We start from the raw sequence: 22,457 nt of genomic DNA, 5'->3' as shown, positions 1-22,457 counted from the left end.
TCAATGAGTTGCCAGTGAATGAGCTAATAACTAACCTTTATAAGACCAGGTTCTGAATAGGGTCGTTGGTGTGAACCAAAAAGCTCAGATCCAATCTAAATTTGTTATCTTTGCAAAAAGTTCCACTCTGACTTGGACATGTAAGTAGTACAAGTCTGATCTCCATGTATATTTTTTTCCCTCGTCATTAAGTGAGGTAGAGGGGTTACAGGGGTCAATCTTCAGGACACCTGTCTAAGAACCCCACTTCAATAAGAATGCAAACATGGGATCAAAAAACACAGCAAGCAAAAAGGCAGTTGCCAGACTGATTGAGGCACTTGGCTGAGAAGTTGGGCTCTCAGCTTTTTTTCTTTTTCCCTTCAGGATTAAAATTAGGTGCAGAATTGAGTGGATTTGTCAGCCCTTGGGGTTGTGGGAAGGGAGAATGTCTCTAACGTTCTATACCAGTATTAGAAATTGGCTTCTGCCTATGTTCTATTTTATGAATATAAACTGATTCTGCCTTGAACCTTTTGTCCCAGATCTACAAAAGCCTTTGAATATTGTACACTGAAGCAGGATTAACTAACTGTGTACTTCTAACTCCTTATCCTGAAGAAAAGAGTGGTGCTTCTGTTAGAATTACACTTAAGAAACCAAAAGAACAAAACAAGACAGTATATAAATTAAAATGAAGCTAGGATGTTTAACCTTCTGCAAGTGCTCTTTGGCTCTTGCACCGGGTGGACTTTTTCTGAAAAAATGTCTTAAGTTATTTCTCTTCCTGAATTATTTTTCTCTTGGGTCATAGACATGTCTGTGACAGTGCTGTTATAATTCAAACATTTTCCACTTGTGCTGTAGATTTGCTTGGCCGAATCAGTTAAGTTTAGTCTTATAACTATGACACACAAAATTTTATAACTTTTTAAAATTTTTTATAAGACTTACAAGATTTTAGAGATCACCTCTGTTTCAGTGCTGCAGATGAACTTGTGAGCCACCAGAACCACTTCTTTCACCTTCATGTAGATCAGTTAGCCTACAAGAGTTTATCTGTTCCTCTTTTCCTTTTTCTCTCTCATCCAAACTTTGCACTGTTCATATCACTAGGCTACTGCTGCAGTTTTAGTACAGGTCATGTTTGCATACATGTTTTCAAATTGACTTTACTGGGAGTTAAATATCCTAAAATATCTGTGCCCTGGTTACCCTTTTATAAAATGGGATCTTGAAGGGGTAAAAACACTTATCTAATACTTTACTACTTCCTGGGGAATCTGTAATAATAAGAGATGAAAATTGGAGACATTTCCAAGTACCTAGTAAGAAAGCAACATTATTCTCAAAGTACCTTTTATTAAAAAGCTATTCAAAAAAGAAAACACATAATCAGGGTGTACCTTAAGTGGTTGTGTACCACTTATTATAAACTATTTTATAGATGATGTCCTTAGTACTTCTGGTATTAATTCGTTCAGTTTAGTGCCTCCACTTCTTGAAGAAAGGGTATAGGCTGTGGACTAAAATGTGAGAAGTTACTTAAGTCAGCCAGTGGTTTGGGGGGGGCGGGGGGGGGAGGAATGAAAGCAGTTGGGAAGTTCTAAGTTCCAGAGATGTACGCTATAATGCTGTTGTCATCATTCTGTATTTTCTAATCATACATTTCTGTTCCCAGACTTGATGGTGAAGGTAATTCAAATTCTTTGTCAACTGCTTACAAGCCTGTTTCCCTGCCTCTGAGCTCTCCAAGTGTAAAGCTGAATCTGACTAGTCCAAAAAGAGGCCAGAAAAGAGAAGAAGGCTGGAAAGAAGTGGTCAGAAGGTAAAGACTTCAATTCTATGTTTAAGAACTGTTTCAATGTTTTATTTAGCTTGTAAATTATGCTCCAATATAGAATGTCCATCAGGTTCATTTAGTTATTTCATTGTAATAATTTATTTAAAAAAAAATCCTCTTCATCTTGCAGTGCCATGAAAAATTGTAGCCCTAATTTGTAGTTACCTCTCACTAAGTTAATGTCAGTATGACACAAACACTTCATGTGGCATGAAGGTTTTCATCACCTGTGGCTTCAGTGGAATAAAGGATGTGAGGAAAAGATAAAAGGTCAGGGAAGAGATGGTAACAAAAAGTCCCTAAGGTAGATGATTGCACGTGAACTAAAGGTGGAATAATGTTGAAGTAGAGGGCAGGTGGATGACCACGGCAAGGCTAAACCTCAGTTGTGTTTTGGGTGGTGACTTTGATCCCTGATTCCAATGAAACTTTTTTGTGAGCTTAATTCGGGTGCTGGAAGATGTTTAAAACTAATTTGTACTTCTGTAAAGCACACTTTCCCTTTGAAAACATACTGATTTTTATTATCTGGCTGTTAGCCACACAGCATCTTTTCTGTAATATTCATTAGGTCTGCTACTTTTAACTAGAAATTGTCAACTGGCTTTCTTGTTTTGTTTCCTTTTTTAATAAAGGAATGCGGCACAAACATACAAGTGTCAGGTGCTTTAGGTGCACTTCTGCTTTTCTTTTCTGCAGTGGTAGTGACCAAATACCTCATTTTAGAGAATTTTAGGCTGTGTGCAAAGAAAATAATCATACAGCAGATTTAATGCATCCAGATTAGCAGAAGTCACAATTTTTTTTTATGAAAAGCAAAAAGGAGGGATTTAATCTGACCACTTAAGCGTTTGAAGCTTTAGAGTTGGCTCAGTCTTCTGCCTTTTGTTGCATTCACAAATATGGTTCTCTGCTGTGACAATGACCTTGTGTGGTCGCAGACTGCCCACCGCTTGGTGAGTTTTGCAGGCATGAAACCATGAAACAGGCAGCTGGCTCCTTTCCAGGGCTGCACACAGACCCCGCCATTGACCCTGGAGCTGCTCCATCTCTCCTCCTGTGTCTCTTGAGTCTCATAGGCTCAATTTAACTGCTTTGTTGGGTATTGTCTGCCGTCCTGCAGGAGATGCTAGAGTTTTAGAAATAACATCCAAAACCCGAGCTTTCTTAATCCCCGAGGGCTCAGGTCTTGTCACAAAGAGAGAATGTGTGCATAAAGTGTTTTGTGCCAGTGTTTGCTGTGCCCTGCCTGACCAGCAAAGCATGTGAGCAGCCAAAGAGCATTTTGGTGACTAGAGATGTGGGTGCAAAATGCCTGGGAGCTGCATGCCTTCATCTCCTAAAGCCTTTCCCAGTCTTAACAGTGGAAATTCTCCTCCTTCACCTCCACCTCCTCCTTCCCCCCCTCACTCTCCATTCCCCCCCTGGGAAGAAGGGATGAAGGGATGTCTATCAAGAAGTAACCGATGAATGTATCCCCTCTACCCCTGACAGGCAAGTAGGCAGAGTTTTGAAAGACCCTCCCCCTAGCAACACTCTGCAGCCAACACCAATTGAGCAATTTCAGCTGCAGAGAGGAGGGCGCTGCTGTTCGGGAGCAAAAAGGTACTGTTTTGGGCACTTCTCAGGGTTAAAAAATGACTGAGCTTGGTGGGTAGGGAGGGAAACAGCAGTGGGTGTTGGGTGGGCAGGGCCCCTGGGTGCTGTGGTGAACTCTGCTGGGAGAGGGACCTCTTTGTGGGTGGTGGCATGGGATTCTTAGTGGGCTGGGGTGAAAGGAGACCAAGGTTAAAGAGCCCTGTGTAATGTGGAGCTATCTTTAAAGATGGGTGATGATGGGATCTTTGGTTTGGGGAGGGAGCAGTTGGGATATCTAGCTTGAGTGAGGAGCCTTTGGGGTAGAGGGGGCCCGAAGTATGATGCAGCCTTGGGATAGGAGCTTGGTGCATGCTCTGAGTGCCTGGTTTCTGGGGAAGGGAGGGTTGGAGTGTCATCTGCTGGCAGAAGGGAAAAGAAAAAACACCTTGGAAAGACAAGGTTAATGCTTTAGAACATTTCCATGTATTTCAATATGTTTAAAATAAAATGTTTTCTTTAAATCCTGTTAACTGAGAAACAATTCCCCAAGGATCAAGTTAATTAATATTTTCATGGACTGGAATAGCTAGGTGAAGCTGGCAGCCTCTGGGGGGAGGAGGGCTGTGTGTGTGATCTGTACAGCGTTCAGAGGTGCTTGAACTGCGATCACAGTGGTTTCTGAAACCCCTTTGAATCCCCTCTAATTGTTCAGTGTTGAGCTACTGCACATCACTAGCAAGCTGAAAAGCAGTGTATGGGCTTGAGAGGTCCAGCCTTTAAAGTCTGGGGACGTTGGTGGCCCAGAGAGACCTTGGCTGGGGTCTGGATGCAAGCATTGATCGTGTTCAAAGACTTCCCACTAGTGTATGCCTGCACTGACCCACCAAAACTATTTGAATTCGAAAAACCCTAAAACGACGTTTCACTGAGCATATGGGTTACAGTGTTACGGCCTAAAAATGAGCCTGCTTCTGAAAATCTGTGCTACCTTCATAGTGGCTTCCTGCAGATCGTTAAATCACAGAACTGCACAATTTAACAGACGTGTCCACCGTTGCGTAGTGGCACCAATTAAACTTTAGGATCACGTTTGGTCAAGGTCCAAGAGAGGTGGATACTAAAAGGGTCACGAATGCAAAGGGTACCAGAGAGCTGATCACTGGGAAAACACTGGCAAATCACCTTCTTCTAGCTGTAAATGACCAAAGTGGCTAAGTTGTGGCCTTTTATATTTGAAGCAGTGCTGCCTATGTAAATTCAGGCCAATAAGCTGAGGCTTTGTCTCACTTTGAAGTTACACAAAATTTAAAAAAAAAAAATAAAAATGTTTCTGAAGCAGTTTGAGGCACATACACCTGTGATACAGCAGTGGTGGTAGAAATGCTTCTGAAGAGTCCTCATCAGGTACTGAGGATGTGAGTGGGGGATTTTTAGAGAGGCTCCAAAGGGTGAACAAAATACCAGCAGAAAACCACTTGTTACCCTGAAACTTAAAAATTTTGCTGCAGACAATGAGGGAGTTTGTACGTGTTTAAATACATTTCACAAATTTGTGATCTTTGTGGTATAGGTCGAAGAAATTATCTGTCCCAGCTTCTGTCGTATCTAGAATAATGGGGAGAGGTGGATGCAACATTACAGCAATTCAGGATGTCACCGGTGCCCATATTGATGTTGATAAACAAAAAGATAAGAATGGAGAGAGAATGATCACTATAAGGTACAGTATCTAGAAGTGAAAGTTTATGTTAGTCCAAAATGTCACTTATTATTAAGCTTTGTTCGCTTTTTACGACAGGATGTATTTGGTTTCTTGGTTCTAGAGTAAAACGCCTATAACTGCTGCCAAGATATGCTGAAGGTCTGCTTATTCAAAGTTGTTTCTTGACTTTTGCTTATCTTAAGGATTAACTTAGTGGAGTAAGTTGCAGTAGACTTGTAGATCAGTATTAAATTGGGGCTACAGAATGCTGCACTTACCTTTTTCTAAAAGACAAATCTGTTCCTATTTAATACAGGGGTGGTACTGAGTCAACGCGATACGCAGTGCAACTCATCAATGCCCTTATTCAAGATCCTGCTAAGGAACTGGAAGACTTGATTCCTAAAACTCATATAAGAACACCTGCTTCAAGTACCAAATCAATCCATGCAAACTTTTCATCTGGAGTTAGCACTGCATCTGCTTCAAACAAAAACTCCTTCCCTCTTGGAGCACCACCTCTCGTTACATCGCAGTCATCAACACTGTCTACTTTCCAGCCTACGAACAAATTAAACAAGAATGTCCCAGCAAACGTGCGCTCATCTTTTCCAGTGTCTCTTCCTCTAGCTTATTCTCATCCACATTTTGCCTTGCTGGCTGCCCAAACTATGCAACAGATCCGGCACCCTCGCTTACCTATGGCCCAATTTGGAGGAACGTTTTCACCTTCGCCAAACACTTGGGGACCATTCCCAGTGAGACCAGTTAACCCTGGCAGCACAAACAGCTCTCCTAAGCATAATAGTTCAAATCGCGTAGGTAGTCAGAATGGGAATATTTTACAGACGGAGTCTCCTGGATTAGCTACTTCTAGTTGCCCCATTACTGTCTCTTCAGTAGTTGCTTCCACCCAGCCGCTATGTGTAACAAGTAATCGGACTCCCTCTTCAGTCAGAAAGCAGTTGTTTGCCTGTGTTCCTAAGACGAGTGCTGCAGCAACAGCGATCTCAACCGTGACAAGCACATGTAGCGCTCTGCCTTCGGCCTCCTCTGCACCCCCAAACAACGGGCAAGTTCCTGCAGCGTTTCTGCCTTCTAATGCTCCACAAACACAGCATTCTGCACTTAAAGTGGACTCTTTCTCAGCTGTCTCAGCACCCAAAGAGAAGGTATCGCCACCAGACCAGCCTGTTGGAAATGCGTGCGTGCCATCTTCAGTTGCAAGTAGTTCCAGTATGTCGACTAGCAGCAATTCAGGAGTCGCCGAAGCTCACCCATCCAGCAGCCCCACGCCACAAAGTAACGCCCAAGATGAAATACTACCAGCCAGCGTGTCGGAGATCGGTCCTTCTATGTCGATGCCTTTTTCTTCCAGCTCCGAACCCTCTCCTTTAAGCTTAGCGTCACCCAGGTCAGTTGTTGCGGATAATCAGGACAACAGTAACTTACCTCAAGTAGCTGTACCAGCACCTCGAGTTACTCACAGGATGCAGTCCAGAGGTTCTTTCTATTCAGTGGTACCAAATGCAAACCTACATCAAGATCCTCAGTCTATTTTTGTTACAAATCAAGTTCCCATAACACCTTCTCAAGGTCCACCTGCTGCGGTGCAGCTTTCGTCAGCCATGAACGTTATGAATGGTTCTCAGATGCACATTAACTCAGCAAATAAATCATTGCCTCCTGCCTTTGGGCCAGCAACGCTCTTCAATCACTTCAGTAGTCTTTTTGATAGCAACCAGGTGCCCTCTAACCAAGGATGGGGAGACTGTCCTCTCTCTACCCGAGCAGCAGCTGACCCATCTTTCACTGTTCAGTCTACCTTTCTGAATAACTCTGTGCTAGGACATGTGGAAAACATGCATCCTGATAACTCCAAGGCTCCTGGTTTCAGGCCACCTTCCCAGCGGGTTTCTACTAGCCCTGTAGGTAAGTCACTAAGATCATGCACCGGACAGAATTTTTTTTTCCAACCGTTAACACTTCGGTCATTTGAAATTGTTTGAGAAATAGTTTACAAACTAAGGTTATAGAATACTAGCGTAACAAGTACAGCCTAATTTTGTTCAAGTGCTCTTTAAAATTGTTATAAGCTTATGTGCTTTGAGAAATTGGTGTGCTCCTGCATGGTGTGTTACTAGGAAGTTGCTGCCCTTCAACTCCTAAGTGCAGTAGTTGAAGTTTACGTGTTTTTAATTGAAATGGGTTAGGAACACTTGCAGTGAGCTCCCTGCCTGCTAAACTCTGCCTTGAAGATCATCATCATCTTATTAATGATGATGATAGTGCAGGGTAACTAGCAGCATCCATTTGCCTGAAGGGGATCCTCAAGAGATTTTCTTCTTTGCTACTCCATTCTCCCATTTGTTCTTGCTGTAATGAATTTATGGTGCCTTGAAGCTGGATGGCTGGAGAGCCTTGCTTTGAAGTTGAATATATCTAACACTGTGTGTTAGATATTTGAGCTCATGCTTCGGGACTTAAATGCTGAATTTGGACCTTTCAATAGTTTGACTTTCAGAGTAAAGGAAAGGGGGACTCTGGGAAGATGTAGTGGCGGATGAAAAAGATTTTCAGCATTCGCATTCATCCCCGTTAATTTAAAAATATCCAGGGCTTCTGAAAAACAGATCACCTCTCTCAGATCAGGTTTAACCACAAAATCGAGATGCTTGCTGTCACGGTAGTTTTCTTAGCCATCTAGTTTGGGCTGTGTAGCTGCACTACAAAGAACATGAACACCTAGAGCTCTTGCAACATCTCCGTTCCCAGCTCAGTATGCGGAACCAGTCAAAGTTAAGACGGGGGTGTTGGGGGATGTTAAAGTAACTGGGCCTTGCTCATCAGATATTCTTCTCATGGCAGACTTGCTGGGCCCTCCTCAGTAGATACCAGAAGCATTTACATTGTCTCACCTTTCTCTGCAGTGCTCTCAACTGGATGTTGGCTCTTCATGAACACCCTGCCCAGGGGAAGGAAACTTAGGGCAAATGGGGCCCAATCATTTTTCTTATGATTGTGCTCTGTGTGTACAGAGACTTCACATAGCAGCAAAAAATTTTGCCGTTCCCTTATGCTAGCGTCATCTGTCTTTCATTAGGGGGAAAAAAAACATTGGTCCTTTTTATATACTTAAATGGCTGTAAATGTTTAAAAGATAGCTGTTCTGAGTTAAGAGCTAAGTAAATACTCAAGGGCAGTGAGTTTGGGGAGATAAGTGTGAAGTTCTTCTCATCTGAAGCATGAAAATATTCAGATGTAACCCAATTCTTCTAGTCTGGAACTTGATTGGGATATTACAAAATAAAGAACAACTGAAAAATGCGTAAAATGTGCCCCTAAAATCCTGACTGGTGACTGGCTTGTCAGGTCCTCTGTTGGCTCATAACGTTATTCTACTTTAGGCTACTTCTGATCACCCTCATTTCAGAATCTAAATGTGGTCTGTTACACAAAAGGAGAAGTGATTTACTGGAGTGAAAGGAAAAGGGGACATTTGTAGGCGTGATGCTGAGGAAAGAAGAGGGGGCAGTAGGCTGAGGACCTCTCTTACGAACCTTGTACCAGAAGCGTGGTCCTGCAAATCTGCCTGTGTCTTTCGCTGGTGGTTCACAGATGAACAAACTTGAGTTTTCTCTAATTGACCAGTTCCTTTGGGAAGTGTGTGCGTGTGTCCCTGCTGGCTGTGGATCGGTTCTGGAAATGGCCCTCTGTCCTGTATGTGTCTTCATATCTCTTGTTCTAGCAGTTTACAGATTGAGGGCAGGCTTAGACTGTTTGGGAAGGCTGTACGGAAGACCAAAAATTATTTTTTTTTCCCTGTGCATTTTAAGAAAGGATTTGAGACCTTGCTCTTCATTAAAAGGTATTGCAAACTCAGTGTAGGTCAGCTTGAAAAGCAGCAGGACTACAAAGTTGCATGAGATGACTGGGCTCCCTATTTTACAAGGAGTCACCAAGTATCGTTTCTTCTTATCAAAATATGGAGTTAGCTCTTGCAGTTAACAAACTTTTGCAGGAGTGTCTGGGGGCTTTGGTAAACTGAATTTTGAGCGGAATTTGTGTGAGGTTGGTGAACCAGTCTCTTAAAGCTCAGTTGTGCTTTCAGAGTGTAATGAAAAGCCTGAATTTATGGGCGAAGTAACTGCAAATTACACTATTGCAAAATGTTCTATTCTTAGTTTTAATATTAAAGCGTCTGATTCCATTAGTAAACACACAAATAGAAAGCTCATTACTGAAATCAGAATGAAATCTTAAGTCATTGTTCATAGAAGCGATTTTTAATATTAAACTAAGCATTTTTCATCTGCTTCAATGAATCATAGAATCATTTAGGTTGGAAAAGACCTCTCAGATCATCAGTCCAACTGTAAAGACGAGACAAAATCAAGATTGGAAAGTGACTGCTCTGTTGAATTTGCGCATCTCTGGCTGTCACATTTCCTTCTACCTGTACAAAATACACAGCAGTGCCGAAACTGCCGTGACTGTTCAGTCGTTGCACTCTGAAAGCTGTGTCCCCGTCCTGCCAAGCATTCAAGAAGCACACTTGGGCACCTTTACTTCTGCTGAAGAGCTTTCTTTGTCACAATCTGTACCTTGTTCTCCACTTAGGAAACAAGCAGTCCCCACGGGCCTCAGCTCTGTTACCCCTTCTGTGCAGGGAAGAGTTCTTGAAACTCAGCATCTTCAGTGGTTTGTCAGCCAGCTGGAAACCAGTTGTTTTGCGGTGGAACTTAAAACCATGGGGGCCTTTCGACTACTCCAGAATGTACTTTTGTGCATGGAGGGTAGGAAGAGCATCCTGTTGGTAGCTCCATAACAGGCATGGAGGAAGCTTGCTTATTGCTGTGCTAGAGGTGAGCCTGCAGGCTCTGGGCAGGTGAAGATCACTTGAGCTGCATTTGCAGGCAGCCTGCACAGGCATTAGCATCTTCCTTACAGTGGTGCTGTGACAAACGTGTAAGATCGTACTCCCAAATCAGGGCTCCCTCATAGCCCCCTAAAGTTGGGTGGTGGTGATTGACTTTTGCTTCCCATTGCCTGTTATGGAGACTTAATCTTTGGGGTCGGACTAGTGCAAAAAATGCCACGTTTTTCAAATCTACTCAGTCAGTTCTGTTGATGTGGTCAGGTTGGATCTGCCACTTTTGGAAGGAGTAAATAGGGGCTTCATGGTTGGCATGGGGCTTCTGCTTCATTTAATACTGGGGAAGAGACCTAGCTTTCAGTAACACATCCAGGAGATGCAAGGTACACCTCTAGTTTATGACCTGTTGCCTGTCACCACTGCTGTTAGACTTCAGGGATGTAAGTAGGAGCTTAGTTTCAGCCTTGCTCTGCGGCAGTATGGGCTAGTCCTGGTTGTGGTCATTCTGAAATGTTTAAACGGTGTTGAAACTAGTCTTGTTTAATAGGCCCTTGAAACTAAACCCAAAACTCAGGTAAACACACGGTCATGCCTGCTTATGCTTTTTTCTGGTAATAACGTGTGATGAAATCTTTCACATCATTTCGGAAAAGTGCTTAAAAGCTTTGGCTTGTTCAAAAACTGTAATTACATTTTGTTAATTCATTTCTGTGGGACTGAACTTTCTCTCCATCTTACCCTTCCTCACCTTACATCTGTAGAGAGCAGCCCCCTCGCCTTTTGCACTGTGGATTATCAGCACTGTTTTCTGGGATGCGTTATGCTCTGACTGACCTGTATGTGAATGTAGCTGTGGGGTGGCAAAAACTGTACTGCAGTGAAACTTTCTTGTTTTGATTCCCTCAGGACTTTCACAGAGCCCTCTGTTCCTGTTTAACTTGCATGGCTCTTTTCTAAGGAAAGATTTTTTTTTTATACTCCCAGTTTTCCTCTTTTGCCTTCCATGCTAGGACTTCGATTCCTTCCAGTGACCAAAATGTTGTTTTCTCTGCTTTCACCTCAAGTTTTAACAAAAACATACATAAATTCATTCTGGTAGCTTCTGTCTGAGGGAGAATCATGCATCTGTAAAATGAACTTACCGTGTGCAGGTACCCTTGAAGGTGATGAGGTGCTGTAGTTATATTTGGAGCAGTAGCTCTCTCTGGTGCTTTGAAGCAGGTTCCCGGAGAGAAATATTTAATGAAATTTATGTTTATTTCAGGCTTACCCTCTCTAGATCCATCCAACAGCTCTACAACTTCTTCTTCAGGTCCTTTGACAGGCTTTTCAGCAAACATGCAAGGAGCACGGGTTTACCTTCAAGGGCCAGCGCCTGTTGGGACTCCCAGCTTTAACAGACAGCATTTTTCACCACATCCTTGGACAAGCGCAACAAATTCATGTAGGAACTTCATGGGTCTGTCTTAGTTAACTGTAAATTCTTAGTAGATTTGTAACTTGAGGGGAAATTAGCCAGTGATGCACAAAATGCTTTCCAATTGTGTTTAGCGGTTGTGAGGATGAAGTGCTAATCCCACCTATTTGTTTCTTAACGTGTAAAATGTCACTAGTTCTGGTAGCATAACTAAAGACATATTTGGGCAAAAATTCAGTCATAGCTTCTAAAAGGAGAAGGCATGAAGCTGCGGGGGAGTGGAAGGGATTGTACCAAACCTAGGATTCCCCTCTAAATGAGTGTAAAATTAGGTGAAAATGTCGTGTGTAACTTCAAACCATGGCAAACTTCTTTGTTGTTGGTTTTTAAATTGATATTCTGGAATTTTCATGTTAGTTAAAATGTTCCAGATTCTTAATGCATCACCCAGGGTAACATAGGGGCATAGGGTTTTCCTCCTCGTGGGAAGAACATGGAAGTAGCTTTACAGAAAATATGGATCTTTGATTCAGAGGCTTAAATGAAGAGACTTCTCATGTCACTGCATGCAACTTCACTGCCACTCTAAGCGTAAGAACTAAAATGTTTAAATGAGTGCTCAAAAGAAGTTGGATTTCACAGTAAGAGTCAGTGACGCTTCTGAAGTTGGTGGAAGTTACGCTTTTACGTTACATATGTTGACTTTGGGAAGCTGTCTTTAGTTTCTCTTCTGCTGGAGGTGGTGGAGACCAAAACCAGGCTGCTTAGATATTTACGGAATTTTGGCTGATTTTTTTCATATCTTCCTGAAACTCTTCCATGTTTCTTATTCTTTCTTCTAGTTATTTTAGATGCACTTCTGTGTCATGACGCTGTCACCATTCTGATGGCTTAAAGCATTTGTGTTAATGTTTGTTTTAGGGTTAAACTTTAAACAGCAGTTTTGTGAAATTCTGTGAAAGAGTGAAGAATGCTGGGGTGGAGGAAGGCTTTAAAACCTTCTTATTATGATTTGAGACAATACTGGGGGGATAGAGAGGACTGCATTTACTGTCACTATCTTGTGTGCTTTTTGTGTGATTAAGCAAAAGAAATGCTCTTTCAGCAGGTGAATCTCCAATTCCATCAGTTTCCTCAGGATCGTCTTCGCCCCTTTCAGCTGCTTCTGCACCTTCTAACTTGGGCCAGCCAAAAACGGGTAACACAAATCAAGATCGAAAGGTACCCCCTCCCATCGGGACAGAAAGACTCGCCAGAATTCGACAGGGGGGATCGGTCACGCCTACGCCCTTAGGAACCAACTTTACGGCTCCCGTTGGTCATAGTGGCATTTGGTCGTTTGGAGTTAACAGTGTGTCTGGTAAGTCCACTACGTACAGTCTGGGATAGCCTGAATAAATTTGTGGAGTCTTGTGGAAATACTCCATTTTAAAAAGAAGTTGGATAGGGAAAGGGAGGAGGAATAAAGATCCAAAGCTCAATTCAGCTTCCACGCAGTTTATCCTAAAAGGAAAACTGGGATCAAAGTGGTGTGTTTTTTCAAAGAAATCGGCAATGGAAGTGTGGCTTTCTCTCCTAGTATAGGTAATTCTCACACAGTCTAGATTCTGAGTACAATTGTTAAACCCTGAAAACAGATTTAAAATGTCATTAGGTGTATTGAACGATATGGAATTTTAAGAATAAAGGTTTTTTCCTATTAAGGGAATCCATCTCCAAGTCTGACCTTTAGCCTGAAAGGCCAAGAGCCTTTCTCCAAGTTTCTTCTTATTATCCATCAACACTTCAAAATATGAGCTGTGGTGCAGCAGAAGTGCATGGTTGTGGATGATGATTTTACATCGATCTCCTCATGGCTCTTAAAGAGGATGGGATAACCTCTGTTCTAGGCAGTCCCATTTTAGAAAGAATTACTTAGAAACAGCTGAAGTCTTGCCATTCAGTTTCCTGATAGCATGGGATTCTTGTGGAAGGGAGGAGCTGCATCATTTGACTTGTAGATGGTTTCTATTTGTAAGCTAAAGACAAACGCATAATGGCACTGTATTTGTTACATTTTTGGGTAATGCCGTAGATACTTCCTTTAACTTCAGTTTCTCACTCTTTACTGTGTTGGAAAACAAACAAGAAAAGCTCACGTATGCTCACAGACAATGTTAGGAAGTTTATTGAATCTTAATGGTTCTACTGTGGACATGTGAAGCTTGAAGTTACTAGAACTCTCCATAGCCTCCATGCTTGTCCGGAGAACCAGGATGAATGTGCACTCAGATGGCCTGTGTCCGGTGCTTCCAAACTTCCCTGGTCTTAATGGACTCTTTTCTTTCCCTTTTTTTTGGCCTCTATCAAAAAGTGTAACTTCTTGTGTTCCTGTGATAACGGACAGCTACACGACAAAGGAAATGGAACAGCCTTACCTGGTGTGCTTTCAGCAGCTTCCCTGTGAGGCCATGACACTGCTGCTAAGACTTGTGTCTTTGCTTTGTTTGTAATGTGTTAATAGCCTAAAAATTGCAGGTATCTTCCTACTGTGTGTAAGCTGTGGGAATTCTGCCTTTGCCCAAAGTAGAGCCCTAAAATACTCTGCAACTATGTGTTTTCTGGGAGCCTTTGGATATGTAGGGATGTGTGTAGCTGTATAAACCAACGCTCTAGAGAATCTTCAATCGATTTGTAATTGTCCATTTTCAATCTCTTCCTTTCCAGAAGGCTTGTCAGGTTGGTCTCAGCCTGTAATGGGAAACCATCCAATGCATCAGCAGTTGTCAGATCCAGGCACCTTTTCTCAGCATCAGCCAATGGAGAGAGATGATTCTGGAATAGTGGCACCCTCGAACATTTTCCACCAACCTATGCCAAATAGTTTTGTGGATTTTTCTAAGGTAAGTCACAGAGTGCTGGGTTTGGGCTATTAAATGACCAAATAATTCATTAGCTGGAGCTATTTGGGCAGTGTAAGACTAACAGACAGGGTTCATGACACTACTTTTCTGAAAACAACTGTGATCGCTTTGGAAAATCACTGATCTGTTCAGGTGTTTCGCTGTGCTAGTAGACATGAGGAGTCTGTAGCATTTGTGTTGAGACAGATTTACGCTGGAGTAAATCTGTTTTTACACTGGATTATGTTCTATTTTTCCAATTTGCACAATATGTCTGTCTTCTACCATTTCTCAGGGTACCTAGTTCTGAACCTCCTTTCATCCCTGTACTGATTTTGCTGGCTATAAAAGATACACAAACCTAGAGGTGCACTTAAACAAAAACAGAATTTGGGGATTGGAAATGTTCCCTTGTTCAGGCACTAGATGCCTCTATCATTGTTCAGTTTCCTTTCTTAGAGACTCAGTCACTTGGAAGTGGTATCAAAAGGCTTGTTCAGCTCTGGAGTCTGTTGAAACATACAAGTCATGCAAGTGAACACTACAAACCTTTCTTAAGGAAGTGTCAGCCTGAGAGAACCGCTCACCAGTCTGTATGTTGTTGTTAGTTTTGCAAAGTAGCTTGAAGCAAACCAATGTTGCCAAGCCATCATCAGCTCAGCATCCACTGGGGGAATGTCCGGGGCATGTGCTTTTTGGATCTTCCAAATTGTAGAGCAGCAGTCATCTGAACACAAGAAAGAAGTCTTGTAATTGCAAAATCTGCTTTTTAAATTCCTCTTTCTGAGCTGGATGAATATTTTAGATGGCTGTTAAGTAATTTATAGAAAATATTCAACTTGGAGTCTTGTAGTCTCAAGCTGCCTGAGGGCTTCGCTGTAGCAGCCCTCTAGCTGTGACACTGTGCAGCAAGATCGTGTTCCAGAGGTGAGGAGAGGGAACTCTGAGATCACTGTGCAACTGCTGTGTCCTCCTTTTGGGGTAATCTGAAGGCATTTTGCAGAGGTTGGTACCTTTTTAATTCACTGTGAGATGTAGTTTCAGAAAAATAAGTACATTGTCCTGAATCTCAAGCTTTGAAGAGTCTTTGTATTGCGAATTCTACCAAGGTGTGCAGTGATGCCCCTTTCCTTACAGTGCTAATATTTACCAGTATGTGAATGTTACACAGGGATTTGAACCATCGCTGTCATCTTGGAGAACATGGTTTATGCTTGTGCATAATCCTTTGCAACTGAAGTCTGACTAAATGTTGATTTTTTTTTTGTAGTACTGCTTCCTGCATTGTTTTTAAAATACTACAAATCGGGTGTGGTGCATTTCTTTCATTTCCAAAATTTCCTGGTGGTGTCCTTGCCTCTCTCTTAGGCCAGCATTTCAGAGGCAGATGTGATCTCTGAAGTGTTTGGTTGTTGTGTGACAAAAGATGAAAGGTACTGCACTGCAGAAGCAAGAGAAAAGACGACCACAGTCATCTTCCCTAACCACTAACTGTTGTTTGATGGTGCTCTTTTTCTTTTCCTTTAGGGCCTACCAATTTCCATGTATGGTGGCACTCTAATACCGTCACACCCTCAGCTAGCGGACGGTCCGGGAGGCCCACTCTTTAACGGGCTTCATACTCCAGATCCAGCCTGGAACCCCATGATCAAAGTAGTCCAGAATTCAACAGAATGTACTGATGCTCAGCAGGTAGTGTGATTGCATTTTTCCCCCTTTGCTTCTGTGGGGCTGTGTACAGTGGTGTGCTTTATTTTGTTTTTCTTGATTAAGCTAGGCAACTTTTTCCAGTTCTTTGATAGTAGAATTGAGATGGTGCATGATTTTTCACCCATAGCGTGTGTTCCCAAATGCATATAGCACTATCCATGACACAGCTTTCAAGTAAAGCTGCCAGAATTAAAAAAAAAAAAAAAAAAAAAAAAGCACAACAAGGTAAGAGACTTTGTAAGGGGTAGGGTTTACATCCATACTTGTTATCTTGCAGGTTGTCAGTCAAAACCTGGCCAGAGATGAAGACAGCTCCCATTCTTTGGCAGTTGGGTTGTATTTTAGGGGGAAGCCTTAAGCATGCCCTCTAGTGGTTAAATTCTATTAAAGGAAACTTTATTTGTTTTCATAATAGCCTTGTCTTTTTATTTCTTGCTGTAGATTTGGCCTGGCACCTGGGCACCTCACATTGGAAACATGCATCTCAAGTACGTCAACTGATTTAAGGGGGTCTATTCGTTGTTGTTTTTGTTTTTTTGTTTTTTTAGCCTTGTTTGGGAAACCTTATGATCTTGGAGAACCTTGGGGATTTTTTATAATGTGCCTAACTAAGCAATTTTCTGTGGGCTTTAACAATGAAAACTTGATTGCTCATTGTATAAGAACAAATTGATTTACTTATACAACTGATTCTGTTCTCCAGTTAGTTTAGCCATTCTGAACTTAAAAATCAGATGAAACTAATGCTGGCTAAACTCTACTGAATGCTACTTGCAGGAGAGAACAAGATGATTTCAAACTTCTAGGGTGGTAAATACATGTATAATTGTTTACATAAGAAGAACAGCTGGGTAAATTTCATGTCGTATAGTGGCTTTACTTTATGTAGCCTGCATTAATGTGAAATACTTACCTGAATATTCAATAAAAGGCCAACAGTATTTATAGGTTGTGTGTGAGAATTTTGGAAGAGGATATATGTGGCTGTCACTGGTAGCTGCCATGACCAGTGGTGCATCCTTTCAGAGTCACATCGTTAGCACGTCGATGTAGGGTTTGGGGGAAGGAAGGGGGTGTTTCAATGTGATATGAACTCCGCTGGGTTCTCCACCCGCCAGTCATGGTGATTGTTTGTCTTGTGAACATGGCTGTATATCTGTCTTTTCTGGGTTAGTTCTGTTTCTTGTAGTGCTCTTTTTGCAGGTGGGTTGCTTGAGACAATCAGGTATTGTTCAGTGGCTGACTTGACACCTTGGCAGCCTAATGGTGTCTTAATTTGCAGAAGGTAAATCAGCAGCTTATAGATGAATGCAGGGCTTGGCTTCTTCACCTGACTCCGTGACTAACTGCTCAGAAGCAGATACTAGGAAAGCAGAGACCACTTACTACCAGAGAAAATGTAATTAATTAATTTTAAACTTCTTATATCCATTTAAATCTGGTAAGAGCTTCTCAAGTCTCTTTCCTAAGAAGGAAGGAGATTTTTGCATACTACTTAAGAGGAACCATCCTTCTCCACCCAGCCTGATTGCAGCGTTGGCCTGCATTTTGGAAGTTTTCCACTTCCTGCCTTCAGACTGTGCTTATTTCTGACTTTGATGAGTGGTGATGCAGTAACTACACTGAATGTTTGGTCCATTTCTCAAGCAGGTAACTACAGTGCACAAACTGTCCAATGCAGTGGACCACTTTTGATGGTCTCTTAGACCAGAGAACAGATGGAGACTTCTTTGCCTTCCTTCTTCCTCTTCCTGACCATTCCTTACATGCAACAGCAGTTTCCCCAGGAAAAGCATGAGGAAAGAGCACCCAAAAGAGAGGATCAGTGATAATTTGTGCGGAGTAAACTCTTGAAATAATGTGTTGGTGTGTGTTTGCTGTCCCAGTTACTCCTGAGTGTTGAGGAGTGCTGAATATATGAAGTGCACAAGTAGTAGCTGAGTACCATAGGCTAATAAACCTCAGGAACAATACTGGATGTGTTCAGATATTCTACCAGGTACTCAAGAAGGAAAAGAAAAAAAAATATCTATTTGGTTTTACTGCTACCCCAACAATGCAAATGCCAAAGGAGAAACACTCAGGTTAACAGTAGTTGTCTTAAAAGCAAATGGAGAAGGAAAATGGCAGTCCAGTAAAGTGGCTTTTGTGCTTGTTTAGGCATCTGCTCTTGGGGATCCTGGGGCGAGCTGTTGCAGCTGTGGCCCTGTGGGTGGCACTCTGCCTAGGAGCGTGTGCACCGGAATGAGTTGTCCTCAATTCTGTGTTAGTGAAGAGTTCTGGAGCTCTGCTGTAGGCACTGTGTTATTTTTTGCTGGCCATCAGACGCCGCCCAAGAGAGCTGAAAGAGAAGGGTTGGCAGGGCCCCTAAACCAGCTTTGTGAAGCACACCTGAGAACTGGGCTGTGTCAGTGTCGGGTGTGGGGCTGAGGCTGTTGCAAGCCTGTGTGCTGCTGGGGTGAGCAGCCCTGGGGGGCCAGGGCCCTGCCACACGTGTGTGTGGGTCCCCTGCCCCTCGAGGCTCTGTGATGTGGGCAGTGCCACCTCCTCGTGCCCCGTCCTGGGTGGTTGCAGCTTCCCTGCCCCGGATGGCTACAGTCCTACTCCGGGTGCCATCCTCTGCTGCATTACATCAGGCTGTGCGTGCAGGGCCACGCTGGGGAGAGATGAGCTTTTATCTTGAGTGAAGAGCGGTGGCCCTGGCCATTTCTGCTGCTGGGCAGCCCTGGCTGTGCCCCTCTGCCTCATTCCTGGTGGTGCAGGCACCTCCCTGCCCAGGCACACTGCAGCAACCCCCCTGGTATCTGGCAGGCCTCCCCTCCGTAGCTGGAGTGGCAAAGGGAAGCTCACGTTTTGTGTAAGGACTGCAGAAGCTGTAGCCACTGCAGAGGCCAGTGTTGCTCTCGTACAACCCACAGGAGCAGGCAGAGGCTGTGCCTGGCATCTGAGGGCTGCGCTGCTGGGGAGTGGGCTCCTGGCAGCACTGCTGCAGCTGCTGGGGGCCGTTCTGCTCCCAGGGACAGGCTGTACCCTGGCTCCGGGATGGAGAAGCATCCAGGTGCAAAGGCCGAAGTGCTGCAGGCACCACAGGGCTGGGCTTGGAGCCACCCAGCGCTGCGGCTGGCCAGTACGGCATGGGCTGCCCCAGGGAAATGTGTGGCTCCCACACCCCCTGCCCTGTACCCTGCCTTCCAAGGCTCTGGGAGGCCCAGGAACTGTGTTGGGAGCAGCTGCAGGGTGGTGTTCAGTCTGTAGGAAGCCTCACTGTTGTTCCAAACCCAGCCGTGGCCCTACCATGGCCAAACGCTGCCTCCCACCCCTGCTCTAGGCTCAGGCCCAGGCTGTGCTTCTCTGGGAAGGGGGCTGCCAGGGGAAAGCAGCGCCTGACAGCCCCCTGCTTTTGGCAGGTACCCACATCATCTACGTCCGCAAGTTCCTGCTGGAGTGCAAGAATTCGCCCGTGGCCAGGACTCTTCCCTGCTGCCTGCCCCAGATCCCCGGTGTCACCTCCCTGGCCCGGTGCAGCCTCGTCAAGCCGGGGGAGCTCAAGGAGCAGAATGAGAGCGAAGAAGCCATGCCAGGTGAGCGGCCCAGGCAGCACGGCCCTTGCTTCAGCAGGCCCCGCTGCCTGGGGCGTGGGGCTCTCACCTGGCCCCCCTCCAGCCCTTTGCATGTTTCCTTTGAGGCAGCCCCCTCCTAACACTAGCCCCGTATGCCTCCCTACCCCTGCAGATCAAGACCAGTGTGAGATGGACATCTGACTTTCCGGCTTCCAATCTCTGGGCCGTGGCTGGGCCTGTTCCTGGGCCTCGTGGAGGTGCTGGCACCGTGACCAGCTGGCTGCAGTCCTCTCTGATGCTGGGGATGGATATGACACCTCAGGCTCTAGCACAACTGGCTGGTGCAGCTGCCTAGGAGCTCATGCTTGATTAATAAACACCCTGAAATCCCTGTGTGGAAATGATGAATCTCTCTACGCTGGGGCTCAGCTGGGTCCTCAGAGCCCTGGGGAAGGCAGCTTGGAGGAACTGATCAGTGCCAGGTAACCTTCCAGGCTGCAGAAGTATTTTCCCTCCTGTAGTGTGATCCCGCACGTTAACACAGGACCCTGGGGTTATGCCCAGCATTGCCTGGACCTGCACTGAGGCCAGTACTGCGCTTGGAAATACAGGCTCAGGCTGGGGCCCAGCTGGATCTGCTCCCACATTTGGGATGCCGTGTGCCCCCCTACTGCCCGAGCTGTGGTTGGGGCAGCTGCTGAGACCTTCTGAAAGCAGAGGGTGGAGCAGTGCACATGGGGCTGTATGGGGTCACTGTAACAGCCAGAACTTTCACAGGGCTTGGTGGGCCTGGGCCAAGCATTGAGATGTTTCTGCCCCCTCCCTGAGGCTGCCTGGATCGAGGCCCCCAGACCCTGAGCTGTGCTTGGACGATGGTGACAGCCCTGCCTGTAGCTGTGGCACAAACCAAAGATCTGTGGTAGCCGAGAGCCGACGGCATCAAAATTCCAGAGCAGGTCGTGAGCAGGGGCAGAGAGCGCTATTTATTGACAGGTAGTGAGTCGCCACTGCCAGGCAGTGAGTAGAATCCCCCTCAGGAGAGCGCCGGAGCCAGGAGGGTTGCCCCTTCTGGGAGTTCTTTCTGCTGGCAGCTGGAGGCAGAAGCTGCCCTGCTCGCAGTCTGCAGCTCCGTGCTGGGCTTCAGGGAGCCTCCTGCTCGGGCTGGGCCTCGGTGCTGTCGTCCCTCGGTGCAGCTGGTTCCTCGGCGGGCAGTTTCCTCGTCTCAGCTATCAGGCGCTTGACGCCTACCAGCCACTGGCTCACCTCATTCACATAGTCCACCATGAGGGAGCGGTGGATTTCGTCTGCCGCGTCCCAGTGGCATTGCTGGAGCTCTGCCAAGACAGGGGAACCCATCAGCAGCTCTGGGTCAGCGCTCCCATGGCCCGGGGGTGGTTTGTGTGCAACACCCTGCCCCTCACCTTGCACCAGGAGGCTCATCCTCTTCCTCACAGGGGCCGACAGCTTCCCCTGAGCCCACGACTCTTCCAGCACTGTCAGACGCCGCCCGATGTCATCGCACACTTGTTTCTGGAAGCACCAAGATGAGCCCTGGAGGGGACCTGCCTCGGGGCAGCCCTCCCAGGCAGGGGTGGCTGTCATCACCCCAGACATCCTGGGTTTCTGGCGGGTTGCCACCCTTCCACGTTTCCCTCCACAGGCCAGCAGCGCTGTCTTATTTGAGCAGCCCTGCCTGGTGGGGCTACGAGGCAAAGGAGTGAGCGTTTTGGCCTCACCTGCATCGTGGGCCGGCAGCTGGCAAGGGTCTCCCTCAGAGGGCCGAGGACAGCATCTGCTGGCACATCGCTGCCCTCAGAGCTGTCCTCTGCAGCCGGCCTGGCGCTCTCTGTCCTCAGGGCAAGGTTAACAGGCCCAAGCGGGGGTGGCCCCAGCGCTTTGGGGGGCTGTGCTGCAGCTGCAGCAGGGGCAGTGTCTGGAGGAGCACCTGGGGAGGAGATGTGGGGTGAAGCCTCATAAAGCTCTAGGACCACAGCCCAGAGAGCAGAGGCGCCAGCCAGGTGCAGCGAAATGCCATGGTGCCACCCCATAACACATGCCAAAGGGGAAAAGGGACCTTAGCCTGCCACCTCCTGGCTCCATCACCCCCTGGCTGCCCAGGACCTGGTTGTCCCATGGGGTTGGACGTGCAGTGCCAGCACCACCTGGCCCGAGGGGCTGCAGCGACAGCGGGCAGCAGCGCTTCTGCTCTCCACCCTGCGCCCCTCATGGGGCAAGGGGGACACAGGGTGTGATCCCTGAGCCCGTCCCGATCCCACCGGCCCCAAACGCGGAGTGCCAGGGCTCCAGCCCCGGCTCCAGCCCCCGGGGTCTCTCTGGGCTTGGCGGGGCCCGGCGGGTGCTGACCTGGGAGAGCTCCCGGGGCGGGCACCCGGCGAGTGAGGGGAGCTCGCCTGGGCCCCGCTCCCTGCGCCTGCAGCCCGTAGGAGAACTGGGGGGGGTCGTTCCAGCCGCGCTCCTTGTTCCCTGCGGGGGCAAAGGCCAGGGTGAGAGGCTGCGGCTCGGCCTGCCCGCAAACACCGCCCCGCAGCCCGGCCCGGCCGCGCTGCGCCACCCCAGCTCCCAGCCTTCAATCCCCAGCCCCTCCCCGAGCCCTCCCCGGGTCCCCCCCCGGGTTCCCTCCCCCCCCCCGGTCCCGCAGCCCCTCACCCGGCTTCACGTAGAGCTCCGCCATCCCGGCCCGGCCCCGCGCCGCTCCCCGGGGCCCTCCCGTGGGGCGGAGGCGGCCGGGGGCAGGGAGGGAGCCGCGGGGCGGTGCAAGGCGGAGCCGGCAGCTGCGTGGCGGAGCTTTATTGGGGGCGGCAGCGGCGCTGGATGGACGAGGAGGAGGAGGAGGAGGAGGAGGAGAAGGATGATGGGGATGGGGGGGGACACGGCACTCGGCCCGGCCGC

At 46.5% G+C, this 22,457-nt stretch overlaps 2 protein-coding genes across 16 annotated transcripts in view; one reads left to right on the top strand and one right to left on the bottom strand.

Annotated features, from left to right (window-relative positions):
- ANKHD1 (ankyrin repeat and KH domain containing 1) overlaps window positions 1-19,938 on the top strand; it is a 114,970-nt gene extending 95,032 nt beyond the window's left edge. For 6 of the 15 annotated variants that reach the window (XM_072023231.1, XM_072023238.1, XM_072023233.1 and 3 more), the window contains 11 exons: window positions 1,661-1,807; window positions 3,317-3,427; window positions 4,971-5,120; window positions 5,419-7,034; window positions 11,243-11,437; window positions 12,501-12,755; window positions 14,102-14,277; window positions 15,805-15,969; window positions 16,429-16,475; window positions 19,395-19,568; window positions 19,720-19,938. In XM_072023231.1, coding sequence (XP_071879332.1) covers window positions 1,661-1,807; window positions 3,317-3,427; window positions 4,971-5,120; window positions 5,419-7,034; window positions 11,243-11,437; window positions 12,501-12,755; window positions 14,102-14,277; window positions 15,805-15,969; window positions 16,429-16,475; window positions 19,395-19,548 — 3,016 coding nt within the window. In that variant the 3' untranslated portion in view covers window positions 19,549-19,568; window positions 19,720-19,938. Of the gene's footprint in view, window positions 1-1,660; window positions 1,808-3,316; window positions 3,428-4,970; window positions 5,121-5,418; window positions 7,035-11,242; window positions 11,438-12,500; window positions 12,756-14,101; window positions 14,278-15,804; window positions 15,970-16,428; window positions 16,933-19,394; window positions 19,569-19,719 lie in introns of those variants that run through there. The other 9 variants (XM_072023234.1, XM_072023232.1, XM_072023230.1 and 6 more) reach the window with 9 other exon arrangements.
- A 568-nt stretch (window positions 19,939-20,506) lies between these two features.
- Window positions 20,507-22,388, bottom strand: SRA1 (steroid receptor RNA activator 1). The gene is made up of 5 exons (XM_027468698.3): window positions 22,215-22,388; window positions 21,912-22,031; window positions 21,284-21,492; window positions 20,969-21,077; window positions 20,507-20,881 (listed from the first exon to the last, which is right to left on the bottom strand). The coding sequence occupies exons 1-5, from the start codon at window positions 22,237-22,239 to the stop codon at window positions 20,688-20,690; spliced, it is 657 nt and encodes a 218-aa protein (XP_027324499.1). The 5' UTR covers window positions 22,240-22,388; the 3' UTR covers window positions 20,507-20,687.
- Window positions 22,389-22,457: the final 69 nt, after the last annotated feature.

The sequence above is a fragment of the Anas platyrhynchos genome, chromosome 14, assembly GCF_047663525.1.
Source record: "Anas platyrhynchos isolate ZD024472 breed Pekin duck chromosome 14, IASCAAS_PekinDuck_T2T, whole genome shotgun sequence".
In the NCBI taxonomy this organism is placed as follows: Eukaryota; Metazoa; Chordata; class Aves; order Anseriformes; family Anatidae; genus Anas; species Anas platyrhynchos.
Note: the sequence above shows the minus strand (reverse complement) of the source record. Positions and strands in the feature narration are given on the sequence as shown.